This window comes from Mustelus asterias, chromosome 7 (genome assembly GCF_964213995.1).
Source record: "Mustelus asterias chromosome 7, sMusAst1.hap1.1, whole genome shotgun sequence".
In the NCBI taxonomy this organism is placed as follows: domain Eukaryota; kingdom Metazoa; phylum Chordata; class Chondrichthyes; order Carcharhiniformes; family Triakidae; genus Mustelus; species Mustelus asterias.
The window spans coordinates 1,757,680-1,777,964 of NC_135807.1; the positions used below are offsets into that span (position 1 = coordinate 1,757,680).

The 20,285-nt window shown below is 52.4% G+C and overlaps 1 protein-coding gene across 11 annotated transcripts in view; it reads right to left on the reverse strand.

Moving 5' to 3' along the window:
• LOC144495518 (anion exchange protein 2-like) overlaps positions 1–20,285 on the reverse strand; it is a 373,575-nt gene that overhangs the window by 43,742 nt on the left and 309,548 nt on the right. For all 11 annotated transcript variants that reach the window (XM_078215547.1, XM_078215541.1, XM_078215544.1 and 8 more), the window contains 3 exons: positions 5,761–5,977; positions 4,930–5,136; positions 2,281–2,429 (listed from right to left, as the gene is read on the reverse strand). In XM_078215547.1, the coding sequence (XP_078071673.1) occupies positions 2,281–2,429; positions 4,930–5,136; positions 5,761–5,977 (573 nt within the window). The remainder of the gene's footprint in view (positions 1–2,280; positions 2,430–4,929; positions 5,137–5,760; positions 5,978–20,285) is intronic.

Here is a 20,285-nt window from a genome sequence, read left to right on the forward strand (position 1 = left end):
CCCAGGATATTATTGGTGGGGGATTCAGCGATAATCAATGTCGAATGGAGCTGGGCTGATGTTACTCACACATTCCTATCAACTGTAAGTCAGGAAGCCATGAGCTCAAGTCACACTCCTGAGATCTCAGTCTGTAATGCAGACTCTATCAGTGCTCAGTATTGAGGGAGTGCTGCACTGTCAGAGGGTCAGTACTGAGGGAGTGCCGCACTGTCAGAGGGTCAGTACTGAGGGAGTGCTGCACTGTCAGAGGGTCAGTACTGAGGGAGTGCCGCACTGTCAGAAGGTCAGTGCTGAGGGAGTGCCGCACTGTCAGAGGGTCTGTACTGAGGGAGTGCCGCACTGTCAGAGGGTCAGTACTGAGCGAGTGCCGCACTGTCAGAGGATCAGTACTGAGGGTGTGCTGCACTGTCAGAGGGTCAGTACTGAGGGAGTGCCGCACTGTCAGAGGGTCAGTACTGAGGGAGTGCTGCACTGTCAGAGGGTCAGTGCTGAGCGAGTGCCGCACTGTCAGAGGATCAGTACTGAGGGAGTGCCGCACTGTCAGAGGGTCAGTGCTGAGGGTGTGCTGCACTGTCAGATCGTCATTACTGAGGGAGTGCCGCACTGTCAGAGGGTCAGTACTGAGGGAGTGCCGCACTGTCAGAGGGTCAGTACTGAGGGAGTGCCGCACTGTCAGAGGGTCAGTGCTGAGGGAGTGCCACACCGTCAGAGAGTCAGTACTGAGGGAGTGCTGCACTGTCAGAGAGTCAGTACTGAGGGAGTGCCGCACTGTCAGAGGGTCAGTACTGAGGGAGCGCCGCACTGTCAGAGAGTCAGTGCTGAGCGAGTGCCGCACTGTCAGAGGGTCAGTACTGAGGGAGTGCTGCACTGTCAGAGGGTCAGTACTGAGGGAGTGCCGCACTGTCAGAGGGTCAGTACTGAGGGAGTGCCGCACTGTCAGAGGGTTAGTGCTGAGGGAGTGCTGCACTGTCAGAGGGTCAGTACCGAGGGAGTGCTGCACTGTCAGAGGGTCAGTACTGAGGGAGTGCCGCACTGTCAGAGGGTCAGCACTGAGGGAGTGCTGCATTGTCAGAGGGTCAGTACTGAGCGAGTGCCGCACTGTCAGAGGGTCAGTGCTGAGGGAGTGCCGCACTGTCAGAGGGTCAGTACTGAGCGAGTGCCGCACTGTCAGAGGGTCAGTGCTGAGGGAGTGCCGCACTGTCAGAGGGTCAGTACTGAGAGAGCGCCGCACTGTCAGAGAGTCAGTACTGAGGGAGTGCCGCACTGTCAGAGGGTCAGTACTGAGGGAGTGCCGCACTGTCAGAGGGTCAGTACTGAGGGAGTGCCGCACTGTCAGAGGGTCAGCGCTGAGGGAGTGCCGCACTGTCAGAGGGTCAGTACTGAGGGAGTGCCGCACTGTCAGAGGGTCAGTACTGAGGGAGTGCCGCACTGTCAGAGGGTCAGTACTGAGGGAGTGCCGCACTGTCAGAGGGTCAGTACTGTGGGAGTGCCGCATTGTCAGAGGGTCAGTGCTGAGGGAGTGCTGCACTGTCAGAGCGTCAGTACTGAGGGAGTGCCGCATTGTCAGAGGGTCAGTGCTGAGGGAGTGCTGCACTGTCAGAGGGTCAGTACTGAGGGAGTGCTGCACTGTCAGAGGGTCAGTACTGAGGGAGTGCCGCATTGTCAGAGGGTCAGTGCTGAGGGAGTGCTGCACTATCAGAGGGTCAGTACTGAGGGAGTGCTGCACTGTCAGGGGGTCAGTGCTGAGGGAGTGCCGCACTGTCAGAGGGTCAGTACTGAGGGAGTGCTGCCCTGTCAGAGGGTCAGTACTGAGGGAATGCCGCACTGTCAGAGGGTCAGTGCTGAGGGAGTGCTGCACTGTCAGAGGGTCATTACTGAGGAAGTGCCGCACTGTCAGAGGGTCAGTACTGAGGGAGTGCCGCACTGTCAGAGGGTCAGTACTGAGGGAGTGCCGCACTGTCAGAGGGTCAGTACTGAGGGAATGCTGCACTGTCAGAGGGTCAGTACTGAGGGAGTGCCGCACTGTCAGAGGGTCAGTACTGAGGGAGTGCTGCACTGTCACCTGTGCTGTCTTTCGAATCCGATGTTAAATAATCAATGTGAAAGACCAAATGACACTGTGTGAAGGATGGCACTCCCAACAATGCTGTGTTGTCTCAGTGTGAATCCACAGCTTGGATTCAAGCCCTGGCATTGAGCTAAAGTGACAGCGTTTGGAACTGGTCAAATATAGACAGAGCTGAATTCACACACCCAAGCTGATCTGATAGATCTCACCTTAAAGAAAGCTTCTTCAAAAACAAGCAATGGGCCAGAAAAGCCAACGATCAGCAGTGGTTGGGCCCCCAACAATCCGAAGATCACCATTTGTATCGCCGTGGAAATGATGAGCTCAGAAACACCAATCAAACCTGAGGTCTTTTCCCCTGAAAGCAACAAAATATCAAACCGTTGGTCCCCCACATTCAGGTCCATATTCCACAGAAAGCCCCCATGCACACATCATTAGTTTTAAAAATTTAGGCTATGCTCAGCATGCATTGTTCATCCCTAATTGCCCTTCAGAAGGTGGGAGTGAGCTGCCTCCTTGAACTGCTGCAGTCCTTGAGGTATAGGTACACCCACAGTGCTGTTAGGGAGGGAGTTCCAGGATTTTGACCCAGTGACAGTGAAGGAATGGTGATATATTTCCAAGTGAGGATGGTGAGTGACTTGGAGGGGAACCTCCAGGTGGGGGTGTTCCCTGGTATCTGCTGCCCTTGTCCTTCTAGATGGTAATGGTTGTGGGTTTGGAAAGTGCTGCCTAAGGAACTTTGGTGAGTTGCTGCAGTGCATCTTGTAGATGGTACACACTGCTCCAGCTTTTCGTTGGTGGTGGAGGGAGTGAATGATTGTAGATGGAGTGCCAATCAAGTGGGCTGCTTTGTCCTTTATAAGAAGTCCAAGAGCAGTGATGAGTTTCACATCATCAATGCCACAGCTAACATCGTGTTGCACTCAAGAGTATGCACCTGCCTCAGGTTCATTATTCAAAGAGACCTCTCCTTTTGTGTCAATGCAGACACGGAGTGTTGGCAGGCTATTCAACAGGAGAGACATCACAGTCAAGCCTCAACCTATCCAGTCCTTACAGAGACACTAGGGGCTGGAACTCTCCAGAGCATTCAACTTGGGCCAAACCCAGAACATGGACACAACTTGACGCAACATCCGCTTTGGGGGCCTTTTGTTTTTGTTGCATTTTATAACAACAATGTGAGGTTGCCATTCACCACCTGCACCGCGCTCTCTCCACAGAACATCAAACTAACAGCTGGCCCATTGGGAACTCCTTTATTCCTTATTATTTATTCTTGGGGACATCACCACCAAAATACTGCAGCTACTGCAGATCTGAAATAAAAACAAACAGGGCTGGAATATTGTGTACAATTCTAGGTGCCACACCATAGGAAGGATGTGAACACATTGGAGAGAGAGCAGAGGAGGTTTACAAGAAAGGTTCCAGGGATGAGAAACTTCAATTATGAGGATAGATTGGAGAGGTAGAAGCAGGCTGTGTGGGGTTGAGGGACAATGAGGCTAAGGAAGGAAGATCTCCAGGAAGTTCCATGGAAGAGTTATAGAGGTTTACAGCATGGAAACAGGCCCTTCGGCACAACTTGTCCATGCTGCCACTCTTTTTTTTTAAACCTCCAAGTTAATCCCAATTGCCCACATTTGCCCCATATCCCTCTATACCCATCGTACCCATGTAACTGTCTAAATGCTTTTTAAAAGACAAAATTGTACCCGCCTCTACCACTACCTCTGACAGCTTGTTCCAGACACTCACCACCCTCTGTGTGAAAAAATTGCCCCTCTGGACACTTTTGTATCTCTCCCCTCTCACCTTAAACTTATGCCCTCTAGTTTTAGACTCCCCTACCTTTGGGAAAAGATATTGACTATCTAACTGATCTATGCCCCTCGTTATTTTATAGACCTCTATAAGATCACCCCTCAGCCTCCTACCCTCCAGAGAAAAAAGTCCCAATCTATCCAGTCTCTCCTTATAACTCAAACCATCAAGTCCCGGTAGCATCCTAGTAAATCTTTTCTGCACTCTTTCTAGTTTAATAATATCCTTTCTATAATAGGGTGACCAGAACTGTACACAGTATTCCAAGTGTGGCATTACTCATGTCTTGTACAACTTCAACAAGACGTCCCAACTCCTGTATTCAATGTTCTAACCGATGAAACCAAGCATGCCGTATGCCTTCTTCACCGCTCGGTCCACCTGTGACTCCACTTTCAAGGAGCTATGAACATGTACCCCCAGATCTCTTTGTTCTGTAACTCTCCCCAACACCCTACCATTAACTGAGTAAGTCCTGCCCTGGTTCAATCAACCAAAATGCATCACCTCGCATTTACCTAAATTAAACTCCATCTGCCATTCGTCAGCCCACTAGCCCAATTGATCAAGATCCCGTTGCAATCAAAGATAACTTTCTTCACTGTCCATGTATTATATTGGACTTGAAACATTAATCTGGTTTCTCTCTCCATAGATGCTGCCAGACCAGCTGAGTTTTCCAGCACTTTTTATTCTTATACTGGCAAGGCAATGTTTTGTATCTATTCCTGGTTGCTTAGAGGCCATAGGTTGCAAACCACATAACAAGGGGCTAGAATAAGGGCAGTTCTTCTCAGTGCCCAGGGGCCAAGATTGATCCCAGAACCAATATCATTAAAACATCAAATGGTCTGGTCATTAACACATTGCGATTTAGCTGCCACATTTCCTACATTGTAATAGGTACTGCACTTCAAAAGTTTAATTCTGATGTTGTGAATGGCGCTGTAGAAATGAAACTCCAGCTTTCTCCCAGTGCCTCTGTCACCGGAACATTCAGCTACAGTCTGAGTTAAGTCTCTTACCGAGTAATCCCCCAAAGGTGATGGCTGGGGACAGGCAAGCAAAGTAAATGAAGATGATGGCAGCCATGCACTGAGGGTTCAGGGCATCCTTGAAGTCACTGACATACAGAGGGTATCTCCGGCGCGCGTCCCGGATAACCCCCCCAAAGATTTTCCCTGTGCGTCTCAGTGGGTCATCCTCGTCCGGCTTCTTTGGTTTTAGGAGAGCTGTAAAGAACGAGAGGCAAAGTGAGAGAGAGTCAGTTTGGAAAATTCAGTTCAAGGTAGAGTGTGATGCGGTTCCCAATTCAAACCTCCTCTCCCTTCCGGCAGGGGTTTGACTGCCTGTCCTTGGCTTCTTTGCCCAATTGGCCACTCCACATGTGACTGAAGACAGTGAATGCAGACAGGCTACTCCTCCATGGAAGGCACCGCAGAACCATGGTGTGTGGACACGGACACACACACTCACACCCTCCCCCTTTGGGTGAATGGGGGTGGGTGACTGGGGGGGGGGGTGTGAATGGGATGCTGTGGATACAATTGGTGGGAACAAGAGATGTGAAGATTGAGGTTTCTGTGTATAAGGAGGCAGTGACTAGTGTCTCTATTGGTCATTTGAAGAAAGCCAAGATAGACACAAAGGAAGCTGTGGGCTTTCCAATGGGAGCCAAGCCTGGGATAATGACAGGAGAGTTGGAGGGTTGCAGTAAGGAGGCTCCAATGAGGAGCTGACAGTCCCAGGATCCCAATGAGATGTCCGTGTTCAATCACTGAGAGGGAGAAAGCTGTTTGAGGATTCAATGAGTCTGATGTCCCCAGCATTCAGTGGCCCAGTGCACAGATACCTACCTCGCTCCTCCTGATTCTTCGTCTCCTTGGCCAACACCTTGTCCTCTTTCGCCTGCCTCTTCTTCAACATTTTGCGCTGGAACTGAGCGACTGACAGCAGCAACTCCTCCCCAGGAACGTCAGAGGGAGGAATCACGATACTGCTGTCCAGGAATTCATTGATTGCACTCAACAAGTCATTCCGGTCGTCAGCCAGGTAAGCAGCTCGGTGAAAATTCTGTAAAACAACAGCAGAGGCTCACAGAAACAAACAATGATGGGTGTGTGTGTGAGAGAGAGAGAGACAGAGAGAGAGAGAGAGAGAGACAGAGACAGAGAGAGAGACAGAGAGAGAGAGAGACAGAGAGAGAGAGAGACAGAGAGAGAGAGACAGAGAGAGAGACAGAGAGAGAGAGACAGAGAGAGACAGAGACAGAGAGAGAGAGAGAGACAGAGAGAGAGACAGAGAGAGAGAGAGACAGAGAGAGAGAGAGACAGAGAGAGAGAGAGACAGAGAGAGAGAGACAGAGAGAGAGACAGAGAGAGAGAGACAGAGAGAGACAGAGACAGAGAGAGAGAGAGAGACAGAGAGAGAGACAGAGAGAGAGAGAGACAGAGAGAGAGACAGAGAGAGAGAGACAGAGAGAGAGACAGAGAGAGAGAGAGAGAGAGAGACAGAGACAGAGAGAGAGACAGAGAGAGAGAGAGACAGAGAGAGAGAGAGACAGAGAGAGAGAGACAGAGAGAGAGACAGAGAGAGAGAGACAGAGAGAGACAGAGACAGAGAGAGAGAGAGAGACAGAGAGAGAGAGACAGAGAGAGAGACAGAGAGAGAGACAGAGAGAGAGACAGAGAGACAGAGAGAGAGAGAGACAGAGTTAGAGAGAGACAGGGACAGAGAGAGACAGGGACAGAGAGACAGGGACAGAGAGAGAGACAGAGACAGAAAAAGAGAGAGAGAGAGAGAGACAGAGCGAGAGTCAGACAGAGTGAAAGACAGACAGAGCGAGAGACAGACAGTGAGAGAGAGAGAGAGACAGAGCGAGAGTCAGACAGAGTGAAAGACAGACAGAGCGAGAGACAGACAGTGAGAGAGAGAGAGAGACAGTGAGAGACAGCGAGAAAGACAGAGAGAATATGGTTAGGTTGATTGGCCAGGTTAAAAAATTGCCCCTTAGTGTCCTGGGATGCGTAGGTTAGAGGGATTAGCGGGTAAAATATGTGGGGGTAGGGCCTGGGTGGGATTGTGGTCGGTGCAGACTCGATGGGCCGAATGGCCTCCTTCTGCACTGTAGGGTTTCTATGATTTCTATGAGTTAAACGCTGCTTGATAGTGCTTCATGACACCTTCCATCACTTAGATTTGATTTATTATTGTTACATATATTAGTATACAGTGAAAAGTATTGTTTCTTGAGCGCTATACAAAGCATACCGTTCAGAGAGAAGGAAAGGAGAGAGTGCAGAATGTAGTGTTACAGTTATAGCTAGGGTGTAGAGAAAGATCAACTTAATGCGAGGTAGGTCCATTCAAAAGTCTGACAGCAGCAGGGAAGAAGCTGTTCTTGAGTCGGTTGGTACGTGACCTCAGACTTTTGTATCTTTTTCCCGATGGAAGAAGGTGGAAGAGAGAATGTGCGGGATGTGTGGGGTCCTTAATTATGCTGGCTGCTTTGCCGAGGCAGCAGGAAGAGTAGATGGTGTCAATGGATGGGAGGCTGGTTTGTGTGATGGATTGGGCTACGTTCATGACTTTTTGTAGTTCCTTGCGGTCTTGGGCAGAGCAGGAGCCATACCAAACTGTGATACAACCAGAAAGAATGCTTTCTATGGTGCATCTGTAAAAGTTGGTGAGAATCGGAGCTGACATGCCAAATTTCCTTAGTCTTCTGAGAAAGTAGAGGCATTGGTGGGCTTTCTTAACTATAGTGTCGGCATGGGGGGACCAGGACAGGTTGTTGGTGATCTGGGCACCTAAAAACCTGAAGCTCTTGACTATTTTTATTTCATCCTCATTGATGTAGACAGGGGCATGTTCTCCTTTACGCTTCCTGAAGTCGATGACAATCTCCTTCGTTTTGTTGACATTGAGGGAGAGATGATTGTTGCTGCACCAGTTCACCAGATTCTCTATCTCATTCCCGTACTCTGTGTCGTCATTGTTTGAGATCTGATCCACTACGATGGTGTCGTCAGCAAACTTGAAAATCGAATTGGAGGGGAATTTGGCCACACTGTCATAGGTGTATAAGGAGTATAGTAGGGGGCTGAGGACACAGCCCTGTGGGGCACCGGTGTTGAGTATAATCATGGAGGAGGTGTTGTTGCCTATCCTTACTGATTGTGGTCTGTGGATTAGGAAATTCAGGATCCAGTAGCAGAGGAACAAACCGAGCCCCAGGCCACGGATTTTGGAGATGAATTTCGTAGGAAAAATGGTGTTGGGGGCTGAGCTGTAGTCTATGAGTAGGAGTCTGACATCAGTGTCTTTGTAATCCAGGGGTTCCAGGGTTGAGCAGGGCCAGGGAGATGGCATCTGCTGTGGACCTGTTGCGGCGGTAGGCAAACTGTAGTGGATCCAGGCAATGTGGGAGGCTGGAATTGATTCGTGCCATGGCTAACCTTTCGAAGCACTTCATAATGATGGATGTCAGAGCCACCAGACGATCGTCATTAAGGCACACTGCTTGGTTTTTCTTAGGTACCAGGATGATGGTCGTCTTCTTGAAGCAGATAGGGACCTCAGATTGTTTAAAGAGAGGTTGAAGATGTCTGTGAATGTCCCCGCCAGCTGATCCGCGCAGGATCTGAGTGCTCGTCCGGGTACCCCATCTGGGCCAGTCGCTTTCCCTGGGTTGACTTTTGAGAAAGCTGCTCTGATGTCAGCAATGGTGACCTCAGATACAGGTTCATCCGAGGCTTCCGGGATGGAGGGCATGCTCTCGCTGACCTCTTGCTCAAAACGGGCAGAGAATGCATTGAGCTCATCGGGGAGGGATGCGTTGCTGACAGTGATTTTACCTGCCTTCATCTTGTAGCCTGTTATGTCTTGCAGACCTTGCCATAGTCAGTGGGAGTCTGTGTGGCTAGCCTGAGACTCTAGCTTGGTCCGGTACTGTCTGTTGGCATCTTTGATGGATCTCCTTAGATCATATCTGGCTTTCTTTTATAGGTCAGTGTCACCTGACTTGAACGCCTCTGATCTGGACTTCTGCAAGCAGTGGATATCCTCGTTCATCCATGTTTTCCGGTTGGGAAACCCATAGATTTGGTTCTTTGGCACACAGTCTTCTACACACTTACTAATGAAGTCAATTACTGTAGTGGCGTACACGTTCAGGCTGGTCGCAGAGCTTTTAAATACTGACCAGTCTGGGCAGGCAATAGAGTGGTCGGCATGTTTGATATTTGTGTAGCAGTGGTCGAGGGTGTTTGGGCCTCTGGTGGAACAGGAGATGTGTTGGTGGTAACTTGATAGGATGCTCTTGAGCTTGGCCTGATTGAAGTCCCCAGCCAGGATGATCAAGGCCTCGGGATGTTTAATCTCAAGGCTACTTGCAGGATTTGTCCTGCTTGGGGAATTTTCCACATTGTTGGGTAAGTGCCAGCTTGGTTAGGGGCACAGCTACCTGTAGAGCTCTTCAGTACTACTGCTGGGATATTGTCAGGGCCCATAGCTTTTGCCTGGGCGTCAGGCTGGGCCTCTGGATTACCAGTCCTGTGATATTACCATTCTGTGACCGTCTCTCTCTAAAAGAGAGCAGCAGCAGAATCGTACCCATCCACAATCAGTAACCTCAGGGCCCGGCATACCCCAATATCTGCCATTACCATCAAACTGGGGATTAACCCTGTGCACCTGGTGAAGCGACAACACAGAACTGAACCCAGAAAGAGCATCCCACCCAGATGCTCCCTTGTAAGACCACCCACCTAATCTGCACATCTTTGGACACTAAGGGGCAATTTAGCATGACCAATCCACCTGGCTCACACATCTTTGGACTGTGGGAGGAAACCGGAGCACCCGGAGGAAACTCACACTCCACACAGACAGTGACCCGAGGTTGGAATTGAACCCGGGTCCCTGGCGCCGCTGTGAGGCAGCAGTGCTAACCACTGTGCTACCGTGCCGCTGTGAGGCAGCAGTGCTAACCACTGTGCCACCGTGTCGCTGTGAGGCAGCAGTGCTAACCACTGTGTCACCGTGTCGCTGTGAGGCAGCAGTGCTAACCACTGTGTCACCGTGTCGCTGTGAGGCAGCAGTGCTAACCCACTGTGTCACCGTGTCGCTGTGAGGCAGCAGCGCTAACCCACTGTGTCACCGTGTTGCTGTGAGGCAGCAGTGCTAACCCACTGTGTCACCGTGTCACTGTGAGACAGCAGTGCGAACCACTGTGCCACCGTGTCGCTGTGAGGCAGCAGTGTTAACCCACTGTGTCACCGTGTTGCTGTGAGGCAGCAGTGTTAACCCACTGTGTCACCGTGTTGCTGTGAGGCAGCAGTGCTAAACACTGTGTCACCGTGTCGCTGTGAGGCAGCAGTGCTAAACACTGTGTCACCGTGTCGCTGTGAGGCAGCAGTGCTAACCACTGTGCCACCGTGTCGCTATGAGTCAGCAGTGTTAACCCACTGTGCCACCGTGTCGCTGTGAGGCAGCAGTGTTAACCCACTGTGTCACCGTGTCGCTATGAGGCAGCAGTGCTAACCCACTGTGCCACCGTGTCGCTATGAGGCAGCAGTGTTAACCCACTGTGCCACCGTGTCGCTGTGAGGCAGCACTGTTAACCCACTGTGTCACCGTGCCGCTGTGAGGCAGCAGTGCTAAACACTGTGTCACCGTGTCGCTGTGAGGCAGCAGTGCTAAACACTGTGTCACCGTGTCGCTGTGAGGCAGCAGTGCTAAACACTGTGTCACCGTGTCGCTGTGAGGCAGCAGTGCTAACCACTGTGCCACCGTGTCGCTATGAGGCAGCAGTGCTAACCCACTGTGCCACCGTGTCGCTATGAGGCAGCAGTGTTAACCCACTGTGTCACCGTGTCGCTATGAGGCAGCACTGTTAACCCACTGTGTCACCGTGCCGCTGTGAGGCAGCAGTGTTAACCCACTGTGTCACCGTGCCGCTGTGAGGCAGCAGTGTTAACCCACTGTGTCACCGTGCCGCTGTGAGGCAGCACTGTTAACCCACTGTGTCACCGTGTCGCTGTGAGGCAGCAGTGTTAACCCACTGTGTCACCGTGTCACTGTGAGGCAGCAGTGTTAACCCACTGTGTCACCGTGAGGCAGCAGTGCTAACCCACTGTGTCACCGTGTCGCTGTGAGGCAGCAGTGCTAACCACTGTGTCACTGTGTCACTGTGAGGCAGCAGTGTTAACCCACTGTGTCACCGTGTCACTGTGAGGCAGCAGTGTTAACCCACTGTGTCACCGTGAGGGAGCAGTGTTAACCCACTGTGCCACCGTGCCGCTGTGAGGCAGCACTGTTAACCCACTGTGTCACCGTGTCGCTGTGAGGCAGCAGTGTTAACCCACTGTGTCACTGTGTTGCTGTGAGGCAGCAGTGTTAACCCACTGTGTCACCGTGTCACTGTGAGGCAGCAGTGTTAACCCACTGTGTCACCGTGTCACTGTGAGACAGCAGTGTTAACCCACTGTGTCACTGTGTCACTGTGAGGCAGCAGTGTTAACCCACTGTGTCACCGTGTCACTGTGAGGCAGCAGTGTTAACCCACTGTGTCACCGTGTCACTGTGAGACAGCAGTGTTAACCCACTGTGTCACTGTGTCACTGTGAGGCAGCACTGTTAACCCACTGTGTCACCGTGTCGCTGTGAGGCAGCAGTGTTAACCCACTGTGTCACTGTGTTGCTGTGAGGCAGCAGTGTTAACCCACTGTGTCACCGTGTCACTGTGAGGCAGCAGTGTTAACCCACTGTGTCACCGTGTCACTGTGAGACAGCAGTGTTAACCCACTGTGTCACTGTGTCACTGTGAGGCAGCAGTGTTAACCCACTGTGTCACCGTGAGGCAGCAGTGCTAACCCACTGTGTCACCGTGTCGCTGTGAGGCAGCAGTGCTAACCACTGTGTCACTGTGTCACTGTGAGGCAGCAGTGTTAACCCACTGTGTCACCGTGTCACTGTGAGGCAGCAGTGTTAACCCACTGTGTCACCGTGAGGCAGCAGTGTTAACCCACTGTGTCACTGTGAGACAGCAGTGTTAACCCACTGTGTCACCGTGTCGCTGTGAGGCAGCAGTGCTAACCCACTGTGTCACCGTGTCACTGTGAGGCAGCAGTGTTAACCCACTGTGTCACCGTGTCACTGTGAGGCAGCAGTGCTAACCCACTGTGTCACTGTGTTGCTGTGAGGCAGCAGTGCTAACCCACTGTGTCACTGTGTCACTGTGAGACAGCAGTGTTAACCCACTGTGTCACCGTGTCGCTGTGAGGCAGCAGTGTTAACCCACTGTGTCACCGTGTCACTGTGAGGCAACAGTGTTAACCCACTGTGTCACTGTGTTGCTGTGAGGCAGCAGTGCTAACCCACTGTGTCACCGTGTTGCTGTGAGGCAGCAGTGTTAACCCACTGTGTCACCGTGTTGCTGTGAGGCAGCAGTGTTAACCCACTGTGCCACCGTGTCACTGTGAGGCAACAGTGTTAACCCACTGTGTCACCGTGTTGCTGTGAGGCAGCAGTGTTAACCCACTGTGCCACCGTGTCACTGTGAGACAGCAGTGTTAACCCACTGTGTCACCGTGTCGCTGTGAGGCAGCAGTGTTAACCCACTGTGTCACCGTGTCGCTGTGAGGCAGCAGTGTTAACCCACTGTGTCACCGTGTTGCTGTGAGGCAGCAGTGTTAACCCACTGTGTCACCGTGTCACTGTGAGGCAACAGTGTTAACCCACTGTGTCACTGTGTTGCTGTGAGGCAGCAGTGCTAACCCACTGTGTCACCGTGTTGCTGTGAGGCAGCAGTGCTAACCCACTGTGTCACCGTGTTGCTGTGAGGCAGCAGTGTTAACCCACTGTGTCACTGTGTCACTGTGAGGCAACAGTGTTAACCCACTGTGTCACTGTGTTGCTGTGAGGCAGCAGTGCTAACCCACTGTGTCACTGTGTCGCTGTGAGGCAGCAGTGTTAACCCACTGTGTCACCGTGTTGCTGTGAGGCAGCAGTGTTAACCCACTGTGTCACTGTGTCACTGTGAGACAGCAGTGCTAACCCACTGTGTCACCGTGTCACTGTGAGGCAACAGTGTTAACCCACCGTGTCACTGTGTTGCTGTGAGGCAGCAGTGTTAACCCACTGTGTCACCGTGTCGCTGTGAGGCAGCAGTGTTAACCCACTGTGTCACCGTGTCACTGTGAGGCAGCAGTGTTAACCACTGTGTCACCGTGTCGCTGTGAGGCAGCAGTGTTAACCCACTGTGTCACCGTGTCACTGTGAGACAGCAGTGCTAACCCACTGTGTCACTGTGTTGCTGTGAGGCAGCAGTGTTAACCCACTGTGTCACCGTGAGGCAGCAGTGTTAACCCACTGTGTCACCGTGTCACTGTGAGACAGCAGTGCTAACCCACTGTGTCACCGTGTCACTGTGAGGCAGCAGTGTTAACCCACTGTGTCACTGTGTCACTGTGAGACAGCAGTGCTAACCCACTGTGTCACTGTGTTGCTGTGAGGCAGCAGTGTTAACCCACTGTGTCACTGTGTTGCTGTGAGGCAGCAGTGTTAACCCACTGTGTCACCGTGTCGCTGTGAGACAGCAGTGTTAACCCACTGTGTCACCGTGTCACTGTGAGACAGCAGCGCTAACCCACTGTGTCACTGTGTCGCTGTGAGACAGCAGTGCTAACCCACTGTGTCACTGTGTTGCTGTGAGGCAGCAGTGCTAACCCACTGTGTCACTGTGTTGCTGTGAGGCAGCAGTGTTAACCCACTGTGTCACTGTGTTGCTGTGAGGCAGCAGTGTTAACCCACTGTGTCACTGTGTCACTGTGAGACAGCAGTGTTAACCACTGTGTCACCGTGTCACTGTGAGGCAGCAGTGCTAACCCACTGTGTCACTGTGTCACTGTGAGACAGCAGTGCTAACCACTGTGTCACCGTGTCACTGTGAGGCCGCAGTGTTAACCCACTGTGTCACCGTGTCGCTGTGAGGCAGCAGTGTTAACCCACTGTGTCACTGTGTTGCTGTGAGGCAGCAGTGTTAACCACTGTGTCACCGTGTCACTGTGAGGCAGCAGTGTTAACCCACTGTGTCACCGTGTCGCTGTGAGACAGCAGTGCTAACCCACTGTGTCACCGTGTCACTGTGAGGCAGCAGTGTTAACCCACTGTGTCACCGTGTCACTGTGAGACAGCAGTGTTAACCCACTGTGTCACCGTGTCGCTGTGAGGCAGCAGTGTTAACCACTGTGTCACCGTGTCGCTGTGAGGCAGCAGTGTTAACCCACTGTGTCACCGTGTCGCTGTGAGGCAGCAGTGCTAACCCACTGTGTCACTGTGTCACTGTGAGACAGCAGTGTTAACCCACTGTGTCACCGTGTCGCTGTGAGGCAGCAGTGCTAACCACTGTGCCACCGTGTCGCTATGAGGCAGCAGTGCTAACCCACTGTGCCACCGTGTCGCTATGAGGCAGCAGTGTTAACCCACTGTGTCACCGTGTCGCTATGAGGCAGCACTGTTAACCCACTGTGTCACCGTGCCGCTGTGAGGCAGCAGTGTTAACCCACTGTGTCACCGTGCCGCTGTGAGGCAGCAGTGTTAACCCACTGTGTCACCGTGCCGCTGTGAGGCAGCACTGTTAACCCACTGTGTCACCGTGTCGCTGTGAGGCAGCAGTGTTAACCCACTGTGTCACCGTGTCACTGTGAGGCAGCAGTGTTAACCCACTGTGTCACCGTGAGGCAGCAGTGCTAACCCACTGTGTCACCGTGTCGCTGTGAGGCAGCAGTGCTAACCACTGTGTCACTGTGTCACTGTGAGGCAGCAGTGTTAACCCACTGTGTCACCGTGTCACTGTGAGGCAGCAGTGTTAACCCACTGTGTCACCGTGAGGGAGCAGTGTTAACCCACTGTGCCACCGTGCCGCTGTGAGGCAGCACTGTTAACCCACTGTGTCACCGTGTCGCTGTGAGGCAGCAGTGTTAACCCACTGTGTCACTGTGTTGCTGTGAGGCAGCAGTGTTAACCCACTGTGTCACCGTGTCACTGTGAGGCAGCAGTGTTAACCCACTGTGTCACCGTGTCACTGTGAGACAGCAGTGTTAACCCACTGTGTCACTGTGTCACTGTGAGGCAGCAGTGTTAACCCACTGTGTCACCGTGTCACTGTGAGGCAGCAGTGTTAACCCACTGTGTCACCGTGTCACTGTGAGACAGCAGTGTTAACCCACTGTGTCACTGTGTCACTGTGAGGCAGCACTGTTAACCCACTGTGTCACCGTGTCGCTGTGAGGCAGCAGTGTTAACCCACTGTGTCACTGTGTTGCTGTGAGGCAGCAGTGTTAACCCACTGTGTCACCGTGTCACTGTGAGGCAGCAGTGTTAACCCACTGTGTCACCGTGTCACTGTGAGACAGCAGTGTTAACCCACTGTGTCACTGTGTCACTGTGAGGCAGCAGTGTTAACCCACTGTGTCACCGTGAGGCAGCAGTGCTAACCCACTGTGTCACCGTGTCGCTGTGAGGCAGCAGTGCTAACCACTGTGTCACTGTGTCACTGTGAGGCAGCAGTGTTAACCCACTGTGTCACCGTGTCACTGTGAGGCAGCAGTGTTAACCCACTGTGTCACCGTGAGGCAGCAGTGTTAACCCACTGTGTCACTGTGAGACAGCAGTGTTAACCCACTGTGTCACCGTGTCGCTGTGAGGCAGCAGTGCTAACCCACTGTGTCACCGTGTCACTGTGAGGCAGCAGTGTTAACCCACTGTGTCACCGTGTCACTGTGAGGCAGCAGTGCTAACCCACTGTGTCACTGTGTTGCTGTGAGGCAGCAGTGCTAACCCACTGTGTCACTGTGTCACTGTGAGACAGCAGTGTTAACCCACTGTGTCACCGTGTCGCTGTGAGGCAGCAGTGTTAACCCACTGTGTCACCGTGTCACTGTGAGGCAACAGTGTTAACCCACTGTGTCACTGTGTTGCTGTGAGGCAGCAGTGCTAACCCACTGTGTCACCGTGTTGCTGTGAGGCAGCAGTGTTAACCCACTGTGTCACCGTGTTGCTGTGAGGCAGCAGTGTTAACCCACTGTGCCACCGTGTCACTGTGAGGCAACAGTGTTAACCCACTGTGTCACCGTGTTGCTGTGAGGCAGCAGTGTTAACCCACTGTGCCACCGTGTCACTGTGAGACAGCAGTGTTAACCCACTGTGTCACCGTGTCGCTGTGAGGCAGCAGTGTTAACCCACTGTGTCACCGTGTCGCTGTGAGGCAGCAGTGTTAACCCACTGTGTCACCGTGTTGCTGTGAGGCAGCAGTGTTAACCCACTGTGTCACCGTGTCACTGTGAGGCAACAGTGTTAACCCACTGTGTCACTGTGTTGCTGTGAGGCAGCAGTGCTAACCCACTGTGTCACCGTGTTGCTGTGAGGCAGCAGTGCTAACCCACTGTGTCACCGTGTTGCTGTGAGGCAGCAGTGTTAACCCACTGTGTCACTGTGTCACTGTGAGGCAACAGTGTTAACCCACTGTGTCACTGTGTTGCTGTGAGGCAGCAGTGCTAACCCACTGTGTCACTGTGTCGCTGTGAGGCAGCAGTGTTAACCCACTGTGTCACCGTGTTGCTGTGAGGCAGCAGTGTTAACCCACTGTGTCACTGTGTCACTGTGAGACAGCAGTGCTAACCCACTGTGTCACCGTGTCACTGTGAGGCAACAGTGTTAACCCACCGTGTCACTGTGTTGCTGTGAGGCAGCAGTGTTAACCCACTGTGTCACCGTGTCGCTGTGAGGCAGCAGTGTTAACCCACTGTGTCACCGTGTCACTGTGAGGCAGCAGTGTTAACCACTGTGTCACCGTGTCGCTGTGAGGCAGCAGTGTTAACCCACTGTGTCACCGTGTCACTGTGAGACAGCAGTGCTAACCCACTGTGTCACTGTGTTGCTGTGAGGCAGCAGTGTTAACCCACTGTGTCACCGTGAGGCAGCAGTGTTAACCCACTGTGTCACCGTGTCACTGTGAGACAGCAGTGCTAACCCACTGTGTCACCGTGTCACTGTGAGGCAGCAGTGTTAACCCACTGTGTCACTGTGTCACTGTGAGACAGCAGTGCTAACCCACTGTGTCACTGTGTTGCTGTGAGGCAGCAGTGTTAACCCACTGTGTCACTGTGTTGCTGTGAGGCAGCAGTGTTAACCCACTGTGTCACCGTGTCGCTGTGAGACAGCAGTGTTAACCCACTGTGTCACCGTGTCACTGTGAGACAGCAGCGCTAACCCACTGTGTCACTGTGTCGCTGTGAGACAGCAGTGCTAACCCACTGTGTCACTGTGTTGCTGTGAGGCAGCAGTGCTAACCCACTGTGTCACTGTGTTGCTGTGAGGCAGCAGTGTTAACCCACTGTGTCACTGTGTTGCTGTGAGGCAGCAGTGTTAACCCACTGTGTCACTGTGTCACTGTGAGACAGCAGTGTTAACCACTGTGTCACCGTGTCACTGTGAGGCAGCAGTGCTAACCCACTGTGTCACTGTGTCACTGTGAGACAGCAGTGCTAACCACTGTGTCACCGTGTCACTGTGAGGCCGCAGTGTTAACCCACTGTGTCACCGTGTCGCTGTGAGGCAGCAGTGTTAACCCACTGTGTCACTGTGTTGCTGTGAGGCAGCAGTGTTAACCACTGTGTCACCGTGTCACTGTGAGGCAGCAGTGTTAACCCACTGTGTCACCGTGTCGCTGTGAGACAGCAGTGCTAACCCACTGTGTCACCGTGTCACTGTGAGGCAGCAGTGTTAACCCACTGTGTCACCGTGTCACTGTGAGACAGCAGTGTTAACCCACTGTGTCACCGTGTCGCTGTGAGGCAGCAGTGTTAACCACTGTGTCACCGTGTCGCTGTGAGGCAGCAGTGTTAACCCACTGTGTCACCGTGTCGCTGTGAGGCAGCAGTGCTAACCCACTGTGTCACTGTGTCACTGTGAGACAGCAGTGTTAACCCACTGTGTCACTGTGTCACTGTGAGGCAGCAGTGCTAACCCACTGTGTCACTGTGTCACTGTGAGACAGCAGTGTTAACCCACTGTGTCACCGTGTCGCTGTGAGACAGCAGTGTTAACCCACTGTGTCACTGTGTCACTGTGAGACAGCAGTGTTAACCCACTGTGTCACTGTGTCACTGTGAGGCAGCAGTGCTAACCCACTGTGTCACTGTGTCACTGTGAGACAGCAGTGTTAACCCACTGTGTCACCGTGTCGCTGTGAGGCAGCAGTGCTAACCCACTGTGTCACTGTGTCACTGTGAGACAGCAGTGTTAACCCACTGTGTCACCGTGTCGCTGTGAGACAGCAGTGTTAACCCACTGTGTCACCGTGTCGCTGTGAGGCAGCAGTGCTAACCACTGTGTCACCGTGTCGCTGTGAGGCAGCAGTGCTAACCCACTGTGTCACCGTGTCGCTGTGAGGCAGCAGTGCTAACCCACTGTGTCACCGTGTCACTGTGAGGCAGCAGTGCTAACCCACTGTGTCACCGTGTCGCTGTGAGGCAGCAGCGCTAACCCACTGTGTCACCGTGTCACTGTGAGGCAGCAGTGTTAACCCACTGTGTCACCGTGTCGCTGTGAGGCAGCAGTGCTAACCACTGTGCCACCGTGTCGCTGTGAGGCAGCAGTGTTAACCCACTGTGTCACCGTGTCACTGTGAGACAGCAGTGTTAACCCACTGTGTCACCGTGTCGCTGTGAGGCAGCAGTGTTAACCCACTGTGTCACCGTGTCGCTGTGAGGCAGCAGTGCTAACCACTGTGCCACCGTGTTGCTGTGAGGCAGCAGTGCTAACCACTGTGTCACCGTGTCGCTGTGAGGCAGCAGTGCTAACCCACTGTGCCACCGTGTCGCTGTGAGGCAGCAGTGCTAACCACTGTGCCACCGTGTTGCTGTGAGGCAGCAGTGTTAACCCACTGTGTCACCGTGTCGCTGTGAGGCAGCAGTGTTAACCCACTGTGTCACCGTGTCGCTGTGAGGCAGCAGTGCTAACCACTGTGTCACCGTGTCGCTGTGAGGCAGCAGTGCTAACCCACTGTGTCACCGTGTCGCTGTGAGGCAGCAGTGCTAACCACTGTGTCACCGTGTCGCTGTGAGGCAGCAGTGCTAACCCACTGTGTCACCGTGTCGCTGTGAGGCAGCAGTGTTAACCCACTGTGTCACCGTGTCGCTGTGAGGCAGCAGTGCTAACCCACTGTGTCACCATGTCGCTCATTAACAACTCAGGACTGAGTGTTTCAATCCCACAAGATGAGGAATTGAATTTAATATCCAAACAAAAATCACCATAAAGCAGCCAGATTCTCGTAAAAACTCAACTAGAGCACATATATCCGCGAGGAAAGGGACCCTGCTGCATTGTGGCTCCGCTCCAATCAGTGGCATGGACCTCGAGTGCAGGCTGGGCAGTGAAACCCCAAGCGGAACTGAGAGAAACTTCGATACACGGACTGGTCACTGTGTGACATAATTGAATTACATCGAGGCTACAGTAAAGAAACAGGCCATTCGGCCCAACTGGTCTGTGCCAGTGCTTATTTTCCAGACAAGACTTCACTCACCTTACTTCATCTCACTGTATCACTATATCCTTTTATTTGTTTCTCCCTGATGTTATTTATCTGTTCCTTAAATATATCTCTGTTATTCACCTCAACCACTCCCTGTGGTGATGAATTCCACACTCTCACCACTCTCTGCCTCCTGAGTTCCCGGTTTGTGACTCTATGCTGTGTGACAATAGTTTTGGGCTCCTGCAAAAATGCAAATCCTGCCTCGATGTCTATCCCATCAAACTCTTCCAGAATTTTCACAATCTCTTTCGGGGCTCCACTCAACTTTGTCATTTTTACAGTAAAGAGTCCTGGCCTGTTTAGTCTTTCCTAACAGTGACATCAGCATGGTGGCACAGTGGTTAGCACTGCTGCCTCACAGCGCCAAGGACCCAGCTTCGATTCCTGCCTTTGGGTCACTGTGTATGGAGTTTGCACATTCTCCCCGTGTCTGCGTGGGTTTCCTCTGGGTGCTCCGTTTTCCTCCCACATTCTGAAAGACGTGCTGGTTAGGCACGTTGACCCAAACAGGCACCGGAGTGTGGCGACTAGGGGAATTTCACAGTAACTTCATTGCAGTGTTACATGTGACTAATAAATAATGAATAAACTTTACTTTATCCTCTCAGCTTGGATAACAACATTGCAAATCTGTTCTGTACCTGCTGCAGTGCCTCTATAGTCTATGAAAAAACAGAGGGTGACTGTGACAGGGTGTAGGAGCAGAAATAGGCCATTTGGACCATCGAGTCTGCTCCATCATCCAATGAGATCAGGACTGATTGGATTTAAACAGCT